Source organism: Falco naumanni, chromosome 4 (genome assembly GCF_017639655.2).
Source record: "Falco naumanni isolate bFalNau1 chromosome 4, bFalNau1.pat, whole genome shotgun sequence".
NCBI lineage: Eukaryota > Metazoa > Chordata > Aves > Falconiformes > Falconidae > Falco > Falco naumanni.
In genome coordinates this window covers 103,325,120-103,335,670 of record NC_054057.1, presented here as the reverse complement: position 1 = coordinate 103,335,670, position 10,551 = coordinate 103,325,120, and the positions used below count along the sequence as shown (strand labels likewise).

Below are 10,551 nucleotides of genomic sequence, written 5' to 3'. Positions count from 1 at the left end.
AGAAAGTTCTGTTATGAACAAGGTCTGAACAGATCAGTATTCAATGCTTCCAGTCAGAACGAAATGTTTACTGAAGATTCATTTGCTTTTAATATTCAACAGATGGGATACCCTGGGTAAAACTGTTTCCCCTGTATCACCGCACTCGTGTCAGCTGCTCAGCGATACCGCAGAACCTGCCAGCCGGGACCCTCCCGCGGCGCCCTCTCTCCTGCCCTCTCCTCTCCATCACATCCCAAAGCCCCCCAGCAGGTGAGAACCTGCACTCGGTGCTCTCAGTGGTAGAACCTGCCTTATTGATACAAGAGAATTCTCTTTTTTTTGAGAAAAGGTTTATTTGCCATGTTTGGTAACAACTGCTATGCTAGTCTAGTACAGGTTCGTTCTTAAATTTAAACAAATCAACTGTCAGAACGAGCAACATTCAACTGTAGGGAAACGTCTGTGGGTTTTGTTTGATTTTTTAAGAGCTACCCTTTTTTAACCAGTAATTATTAATTTTGTGAGTTGAGAGCCATGTAGTTTCAGATACTGTCACCTGGTACTAAACCATACATCCTACAGAAGAGCGCTAAAATCAAACTACAAACAGGGAAAACCCCCCAAACATGTAACTTTGGACAACTTAAAGACAAAAGCAGTAAATATACGTGTCGAGTATCGGTATATGCAAAACCAGGAACAAGGGCAGTCTTGAGACCCCACAGCTATTTACCATCAGCTGCTGTTTTGCAGAAGCCTGAGTCAGAAGAGGATGCACAAAACGAGCCAATTAAGAGAGAATCTCTGGGGAAGAGTAAGTTTGTAACTCAGCAGATGTGAAATTTAAAAGGACAAGATTAAGATAAAACTGTACTTAGGACAATGCTAATTAAAAAAAAAAAGGTACTCATTGTGCTAAAGGAGGAGAGGACTGAGATTTTTCTAATGCAAATTGAGCTACCACAGTCACTAAAACCAGGTCCTGATTTGTCCTTCTCATTACAGAATGGTAATTACAATGGCACAGTAGAAGTTGTAAGATTGCTCTGCTGGTGCTGTAATAAGCATAGAGTATCAAAATTAGATACAAAGATAATTGCTATTCATGAAATAAACTTTGGGTACATTTCTCACATTTTGAAAATAATATAAAACCACAGACAATGCAATGTGTTAGCAAGTCCCTTGTGCATTAAGAGTTTATTTTATTTTTGTAATGGAACTGCACCATTAGTTACTCTAATTGAGGTATTTAGCCAGAATCCAGTATAGAGGCATTAGAATAACTACACTGCCCTATAGCTATGTAAAAACATTTGTACAAAATCTGTGTCAAATGTCAAATAAATACTTAAGTTTTGATATTTATGTAAAGAAAAGCGATTTGGATACTCTTACAGTTAAAAAAAAAAAAAAAAAAGTCTTGCTGTTTCACATATTTTAGTCCGACATTCAGTTTTACATTAATTAAACAGACCTCAAACTGAAGCCCAGGTACAGGTCAAATACAAATGTAGAAACATAAAGGTGCCAACAAACAAGATAATTCAAGTACAGTAAATGTTAAAAAATATATATATTTATTTCAATTTTCAGATGTTTCCAACAGGTACAGGCCATCAGGATTTAAATAAGACAAGAAAACATTTGAGATAAAGGACAAGAAACATTTTGTTCCAGAATAAAATAGAAATTGTTAATCCACCATTTTAGAAACAAAAGAAGTCCACAGCAACTTATAAAAAGAGACTTACGAGTTTATTTCTGGTTTGAATATGGCCTGGAAGAATCGCAACTTACATCCCAGCCAGCCGGTGATGCTGACTTCTCTGTATCCACGCTCTGGCTGTAAGCAGAGAGAAAATAACTGCCCCCTTCTTGGTTCTGACTTGCCGAAGAAATTGGGTACGTTGTTCCCAGAAAAGTCTGATGAGTGAGTACATTAAAGTGACTGAATTGGTGGGACAGGTTTAATTGTCTACTGTAAACTTGGAAGTTATTGAAAGGAGCTTGTTCAACCAAATTGTGTTTTTCTCCTTCAGCACAGCACATTGGAGAAACTGGAGTGATGAGCTGGATCTCTTCCAAGTCAATTTTAGAAGGCTTTTCCACCATGCTAATTTGTGCTTCAGGAGGTAACTCAGTAACTGGTACGCAGGTTTCTTTTGCATCTGCTCCATGTAAGCCCTTGGCCTCTGTCTGCAAAGCTTCCAAATGAGTATCATACTTGGAGGCATCATTGCAGATCTCTATTTGTGATGTTTCATCCCCTGAATCCAAAGACATGTCCTCCTCATCCTTTTCATTGTTCTCTACAAGAACTAAATTAAAAAAAAAAAAGAAGAAAAAAAAAAAAGAAAAAAAAAAGAAAAGAAAAAAGGGGGGGAGAGAAAAAAGTCCTATTCTATTGAAATACAAACTTTTGTTAGAAAAGCTATACGCTACTCACAGAGTGTTAAGATTCAGGTCTGTAAATCCAGTATCACTTAAGTCTTGGTCTTCTGCCACTCTCGTTCACTTACTCAACATACATACTTAACCCTCTGTGAGTGTCCAGTTACTCCGATGCTAAAAGCTTCTGTGCATTGTGTTCATGTTTACTGTTGGGAAATCCCCATTCCCAGCTCCAAAGGGGTTAATGTCAAAACAGCATCTAAAGTTATACAGTAGGTGAGTATTTGATCAGACAATTAAAAGCACAATTGCTGACATCTCAGTCCCTTTGTTACAAGTCTATCCTTCTCCTGCAAACAGACGGTTACGCAGCTTTGGCATATGTCTGCTTTCTTGAATACGGCCTTAGCCTGTATATAACTCCGTATTTAAGATCGCCTTTGGCGCTCCACGCCAGCTGCTCTTCCACCATCATTTAAAATGGAAAAAGAGTAACTTGAGTTGGGTTTTCCTTGCTATCTGTAGCCCACTTACAAGAGTAAACGCACACTATTCTCAAGGACCTCCACCCCACACATCTAATTAGGTAAACAAAGCGTATATTTTGTTGGGTTTTTTTACCTGATTGTCTTGCATGAGTATCAGAGGAAGACAGGCTGTTTTCTTCAGTAACCGAGTTGTGATACCCAACGAGACTTTCAAAATTTTGCATAAAGTCATCAACAGTAGCAACCACTATTCCGTTATCAATGTAATTTGAAAGTGTTTTGAGATTCTTTTCTAAATACATAAAATGAGACTTTGTATTATTATTTAGCATCTTTTATCAAAAGGGGAGAGAAATACTCATAAATTTTGGGTTTACCTGTTAAGAAGACAACATGTCTCTGTTGTATGTTTTGAGCCTGAAGCCTGATAAGGCAGTCTAATTCTGGAGCATTTCGAGTCTGAGAATCACAATTATGGTAAGACAGAATCTCAACCAAGTGCTTCTTTTGATAGGTGTTCAGAAGGGTCAGCAGACTTAGGGCATTGGCATTCATTCTGTAATGGGGGGGAGGGAAAATACACCGTTAGAAAGGCACTTGATTTAAGGTCAGTCTAAATATTAAAATTAAGTCAAAACACAAATGTGAGAGTAAGTCCTACTTATTTGGGTTTTGGAGAGCATAATTGAAGCTGAAGCATTTTAACAAGCATTTGGTATTGAAGAACACTACTTACCTCCCCAGCTCTTTAAGTTTTTTTTGTATTTTGCAGTGGACTTTCCACTGCCATTTCCCATCTGGGGTATTGAGCTCCTCCAGAAACTTTAAGAACTGTTTTAGTTTATCTGTTTTGGAGATAGTGAATAGAAGTTATATTTTGCGTTATGCAAACTGAAAACACTGCTTCAGTATACACATAATGCTTCACTTTTGTCTTCATCAAAGTATAGTTACGCAACTATGAATATTAGCCTAGTACTTTAGGTTTTCTTCCTAGCAGATTAGGCAGCAACAATATTGCAGAACTGAGCTGCTTTTTTGTAGGTCAGATATCGAACAGCGGTATCCGCATATGTAAAAGCTCAATTCAGTCATAGGTGGTCTGCCTTGCTCAAGTATCTGTTTAAAAAACTTTGTTAACTATTCAATTCCAAAAACAGAAAAGTGGGGGGGGGGGGGAAAGTGTAGTTTTTCAATATTTCTTTCTAGCACATTTCTGGATTGAGTAGTAAGGAATAAAAGGTTCCACATACATAACTACACAAGGTAATGCAAACTTAGAAAGACAAGATCTCCAAGTTCACATGTTCCCCAGAAAAATCTTATCCATAAAGGCCACCGACATAAGAAACATACTGAATTAGCTGAAGTTCTCAAAAAAACCTCACAAAAATTAGAAGACCTGAAAATGAGAAGACTCCATTCTTCACTGCAATAAGTACAGCCACTCTCCCACATACTAAAACATGAGGCTTTTTTGTCAGTGTTTTAAAGCTTCAGAAAGCACCACACTTACCTGTACTGATGGACTCTGGCTTAAGGACAGATTCATCTGACACAACAAAACCACCAGACACAAACAGTTCATTGTAAGTGTGATTTTTCACATCATCCAAACTATCGACACCCGCAAAGCTGACACAACAAAGCCTCTTCAAAGTTGCTAAGCCAGGTATCTGTTTAAAAATGTTACAAACAAGATGTTTGCCAAATATCACACACAAAAAAAAAAACCCAACAGAACAAACTATAGAACTTTAAATATCAAACTACAAAACTCATTTTCAATGAATTATCATTTCTTCCTCCTGCCTTGGGAAATGCTGTCTCAAAAATACCAGAGGAATGAGACAATGGAAGTTGAGCGCTTAGAATAATTTTACTTTCTGCCCAGCACAGGTTCATAAGCCACAGCTGTCAGGACTACCCATGGTAACCTGACAGCTGCCTTCACTTGCCATTAGAGCATCACAGAACAAGAAGCAGAACTACTCAAGCCTCTACAACTTTACAACTACTAACAATAAACATGTATTAGCATGTATGTGGAGATGGAAGAAGTTACAGGTATACAATGGAACAATACTAGGTATTTACCACCATTTTTGTTTCTTCAAACAGCAACTAAACACAGGGCATTGTTTAAATGCTATGTTAGAGGAAAGCAGCCTTGCTCAAAATGAGCTCGTCTCACTATCTTTTAACAATAGGTTTCTATAGAACACATCTACTTATGTGAAATACCTTATGGATGAGGTTGGCAATGTCTTCATTTTGGATAATTATCAACAGTTTATCTACAGCAGCTCTTCTTTTAAGGAACTCTTCTGGATGGCACTCTGTGTTACCTAACTTTGTAAGGTATTCCTAACACCACAAAAAGAGAAGATGGTAAAGAAAAAGTGAATAGGAAGTTCAGCCAAAACAATCCCCACATGATGACCATGGTAAGCAAGTTTTCCACTCAGATGAATCTCAGAGGGGCTGGCTTCCTGGTCTTTCCGATACATCAATCGGAAGGATGCAGCAACACACGAATAGCCTGTTCCAGCCAGTCAAGTCATTCTTACAGAATCGCACATAGATGGCCAACTGACAGTATCAGAACTGCGTGAGTGTTCAAATAAAGCCAAAAGTTATTTCACTTTCATCTTACACAATTAAATACAGAAGAACAGTAATCTCCAAAAAGTTACCCACACTATTAACTGAAGGGGAAGGGAAAACAAAAACCCAAACTACTCACACTGACTTTTCATATATTCTTTTTAAAACGGTAGGCTATCGCATTTTTGCCGTTGTTACCACTTTTCTGTGAGGCTGTCCCCAGCAGTATCTTCAGAAAGAACCCAACTACAGCCTGTTCTGCTTTCCAACTATTTGCAAAAAAGCTGAATATAAGCAAGACTACCTCGGAAGCTCAACCAAGAAATGAGACAGGACAGCCTGTTTTCACAATTCAACCTTTTCTGAAACAACTTTCAGACTGCCTTATGTTTGTAGTCCAGTTTCATTCATTCTGATTTGAAAGGCGCTCTATTCTATTTTAACACTACAGAGCAGCTGCACTGAAATATATTTACCTTGATTTCTTTGCAGAGAATGCTTTCCTCCTCTTCATGAATATAAAATTTCACAGTGTTTTTCTGTACATCTTTAATAATTTTGACCAAACTGTTAAATACTTCAGGTTTTAATTGGCTTATAAAATCAGAAAGGACTGGTTGGGTTGAAATGTTTGCGTTCTCTGGGGATTTCTGTGTCTTTTCTGGTGGCTCCATCAGATCACCACCGGAAAAGGTCTGATCAGATGTCAACACATCCTCAGTTTTAGCATTCACGTGATCTACTTCATCCTTCATTAAGGGTAAGCTTGCCGAATGCTGCTCAACAGAATCCCGATTTTCCACCACCACAATATTACACAATGGCTCTGCTAACAACGCTGTGTCAGAGTCGCTGCAAACAGGCAGCGTGTCAGGTGGAGGATTCAGTGCAGTGTTACTAACCATTTCTGCCGATTCAGGACTACAATAAATTGGTGGAGTATGCCTAATGCACGAAGACGACAAAATAACTCTATTCAACTTTTCACTCAGTGTCTCTATATATTCTTGGACAGAAATCTCCGATGCCTGTAGACAGATATATTCAGAAAGTCTCATTATCCTCTCTCGGGGAGAGAAGACTGGTGTGGACATACCACTAACATAAGCAATATTTTTTTGATGCAAAATTTCTTGAATCTTTCTTGCAAAGAGATTATATTCTTCTAATAGCGTAGTCTCTATTACTGCACTAATGGAATGCTTAGTTGTAAAATGGTGATCTGATAGCCCACACTGATCTTCAAGTTTCTCCACTTGTCTTGGATAAAGTCCATCTTCTGCTGTCCCCTTTTGTGTGTCTGAAAATGGAGAGTATGGAAACTGATAATCAGAACTTCTCTGTCTATTTATTACCCGGGGATCATTAGGAAAGGCATCCTTTGGCGGTAAACACACGAGCGGTTCTTCTGGTGATTTCAGACCTATATAGGAAGAGTTAATCGTCATCTCATGTTTGAAAGTCACACACAACTGGTACACTAAAGCCTCCAAAACAGTTTTGAAACAGCATTGATGCTGTGCCTCCCCCACCCATCAACTTAAATCCAAAGACTTCATAATAAAAAAATTAATAGCTCCTAAGACCGTAAAACAATAAAATCAAAGTTTGCTCAAAAAGCAGAACACAAGTAATTTTCCCAGAGATAACTTATGATTAAGCATAACAGGAACTGCCTTAATTAAAAAAACAAAATCAAACTAGAAATCAAGCAGGGTGACAAGTTACTCAAGTATTTCATTTGCTACTAGGTTATAATCCTCAGACTTTGGAAAGGGTTACTTTAGCCACACACCACCTTGTGGAATTAAGCCTGCAAGCGGCATGTCTGCTCTTGCAATTGAGAACAGAAGGGGTTTTGCTTAAAAAGGTAGGATGTAAGTTTTATGGTAACTATTGATACACAGAATCAGTTACGCTGCAAGGAATGCTGAAAGCCTCTGGTAATCCAAATCTCAGATCATTTCTGCAGCACTCTGTTTCTTCACCATCCACATTCAAAACCATGGTTTGGTTTGGTTTTAAACCAAAAGGTAACACTTTGTTGTAACTAATGATATATATACATGCATATATTTCAGAAACATGCAAGTATTTCAGTATATGTCTATTCCGTAAATACTTCAAAGTAGGTTTTCTTTCTTGGTTTTGAGATGGTTAGTTTGGTTTTTTAGTTTCTTTAGGTGTAGTGTTATTGTTAAAGCTAACAGCCATTAAACAGAAACCCAGACTTCCAGAACAGAAACAATAACCAAAATAGTATAGAGAGTTTTTAAAAATTAGTATTCTTTTGGAATACAAAGTAGCCTGTTATATTCAGTCCCTAATTGGATCATGTCTATCCAGATCTAATAGGAAAACATCTGCCACTAACAGCATCCCTTTTTCAAGGTGACAGTATCACCTTCGTTACTTTATGCCAGTAGAAGTACACAGAGAAACCAGAAATGTGGTTCCATTTTATTTTCCTTGTGAATTAAACTGTATGTCCTTTCTTCATCCTTCACAGCACATCCTTTGAGCCAACCCAAATTTCTAGTTTTTCTTTAAAAGCACTAGACAGATACACATCAGGTTATTCCAATTAGTTCTATTCTTTTTTATTTCAACCTTTTTTCTGTTGCTTTATACTTTCAGTGTTGATCTGCACTTTTTGCATACACAAGTATATTAATTTTAAAAGATCTAAGAGCTCAGTACCAAATTACAATGTTAACAGAGTAAATTTACATTTAAGCTCATTTTAGATACAAGGTACTTAATGTTATGTATCTCATTCTTCTTGAGCTGCTCAACACTTACAAGCTGCATCACTATTGTGAATCAAGAAATTCTGTACTATAAGCAAGTCTTAGTACAAAGATTGAATGCTGTACTATGGCTTTAAATTTTGGGCTATTTTTATATCTTCTTACATTTTAATACAGCTAATCAGTTGCATACCAATTTTAGCAATGAATTTTTGTTCTGTGTCTTTCCTGTCTGCAGCTCTGATACAGGGAAAATTTCAAATCCTAAGTTTACTGAAAAAAAAAACCAATATACAACCCATTTATCCTGATTTGATGGAAAGTTTCTGTAACAATTATATTAGTAAAAAAGTTTTCAAGACATATATGATTAAAAAAAAAAAAAAAGATCAGGTTGTTCTTCAAAGGTTATTATTTAACTTTTCCAGAAATAAATTTTGTTTTAAAAACCAAAAACTTTTGTTGAGCAGAATTTAATCAGGAAGATACACTGCTGAATATGAAATCCAAAATGTTTTCTAACCTGTAAAAAACAGAATTAAAAAAAAAAAAAGAGAAGGATGACAAACTAAGGTTACCCTTATTTTAATAGAATTCGCTGAAGGTGGCATCCTTCATAGATCTACACCTTTCCATCACAAGTCTTCACAAAAAACAAATGATTGAGCAAGGAGCAAACCCCAAATAAACAAACACTTCAACAACTATTGAAGTATGATTTATGATTTCAAACATACTCTTTGTTAGTAATACCTTGTAACTGGATATGTCAAAGAAACCAGAAAAAGAACTGCCTGAAAACAATCTTGGAAAGAAGAGCTGTTGAAGAGCTGCTGAAGTAGTCCTCCTTGCAGATAAGAGTCAGATTCTTCACTGCTTAAGAGAGGTTCTTCTACAGTGACTCCAGAAAGAGAATTCTTGGGTAGATTTTGAAATCAGAAATTCAACCACCACCTGACAAAGAAAGCCTAGAACATTCTGCTTCTTCATATCCAAGATGAATGTAATCAAAAGCCATCACTTTTCAGAGCGTCTGTTAATGCATTGATCTTCTCTTACAAGAGAAAGAAGAATAAGCAAGAACACCATTTTCGCACTTAACGTCTAAAGCCAAAGAAGAGTCTCAAGTTCAAGCCAAAACTGAGTTAGGACAGGTTTGTTAAACACACGTGCCCAAGTCAGCTTTCAAAAATACAATTCAGGTTTGCTTACCATTGTCAGAAGTTTAGGTTACATACTCATGAAGAAATGAACAATGACATGACACAGAAGCAGTCCAGATGAGTTGAGGACCTATGAACATCTATCTCCTCCAGCATGTTCTGATGTCATTAAGAAGAAGCAAGACAAACCCGCAACTCCTCAAGTCACCAAGTATGAAGAGTTAAGTTCTTACAGTAAGTTTAGCTGATCGTGACCTCTGTATCAAAACGTATTTGTGTTTAAAAAGAAAAAACAAGAGATTGCTAATTTGGCTTCCTGCAATTATGCAGAGACGAAAAAGGACTGATGTTCTCCAAATTCCTTTCTATCGCTACCTTGCTACAAAAATGAGACATGGAGAAGCCATCAGATTTAGAAAGCAATCATTTTCTGAAAAGAAAACAGCTTCCTTTAAATTATATTACTGAATTAATTTTAATAGCCTAGAATAAAAACTCAAAGCCCTCCAGAGGATACTATACAGGAAGTTATGTCCAGTGAAAAAATTGAGTGCCAGTAGCCCAAAACACTGATGGCTCTTGTGACTCTCCTGCAGCCTTCTCCAAGCACTTCAATAAAATGAGTCCACTTGCTGAATAGTGTATTACTGATCTAATTTTCTGATGAAAACCGAATACTAGGTGAGAATATGAGCTGCTTAATATTCAGGCCATAATGACTTATGCAAACTGTCCCATCCACTCTTCTCACCTGTTTATTTGTCTTCACATTTTTACAGCTGATCCTCCTGAACTCTTCCTACCCCTCCCGAAGGACAGCAGCAGTTAGCATTTGTAGGGTTTCCTGGTGTTTATACAGCATTGTTTACATTACCATGTTGCAGAGCTAATCAATACTTGCTGCAGCAAGAGCTAATCTGAAGAACTAACCTCGCAGGAACTCAAGAAATCCAGTGATGCTCCAGACAATCTCTTTCTGAGAGGGAGAAGTGCTGTTCTCTAGAGATGAAGACTTCAGAAATATTTTTTTTTCTACTAAGATTTGCAGTCCCACAGATGACTGCGACATGTCAGTCAATTGGCAAAACCTTGCATGGACTCCCACATCCAGCATCTACAACGTATGACAGTTTTTAGATGCTTAATCACCCACTTAACTAGTTATCT

General features: G+C 37.2%; 1 protein-coding gene across 6 annotated transcripts in view; it reads right to left on the bottom strand.

Moving 5' to 3' along the window:
• Window positions 1-904: 904 nt before the first annotated feature.
• Window positions 905-10,551, bottom strand: part of TASOR (transcription activation suppressor) — a 34,749-nt gene continuing 25,102 nt past the window's right edge. For 3 of the 6 annotated variants that reach the window (XM_040592852.1, XM_040592855.1, XM_040592856.1), the window contains 7 exons: window positions 5,948-6,894; window positions 5,109-5,231; window positions 4,381-4,540; window positions 3,601-3,709; window positions 3,242-3,420; window positions 2,998-3,156; window positions 905-2,303 (listed from right to left, as the gene is read on the bottom strand). In XM_040592852.1, the coding sequence (XP_040448786.1) occupies window positions 1,741-2,303; window positions 2,998-3,156; window positions 3,242-3,420; window positions 3,601-3,709; window positions 4,381-4,540; window positions 5,109-5,231; window positions 5,948-6,894 (2,240 nt within the window). In that variant the 3' untranslated portion in view covers window positions 905-1,740. Of the gene's footprint in view, window positions 2,636-2,997; window positions 3,157-3,241; window positions 3,421-3,600; window positions 3,710-4,380; window positions 4,541-5,108; window positions 5,232-5,947; window positions 6,895-10,551 lie in introns of all 6 variants that reach the window. The other 3 variants (XM_040592854.1, XM_040592857.1, XM_040592858.1) reach the window with 3 other exon arrangements.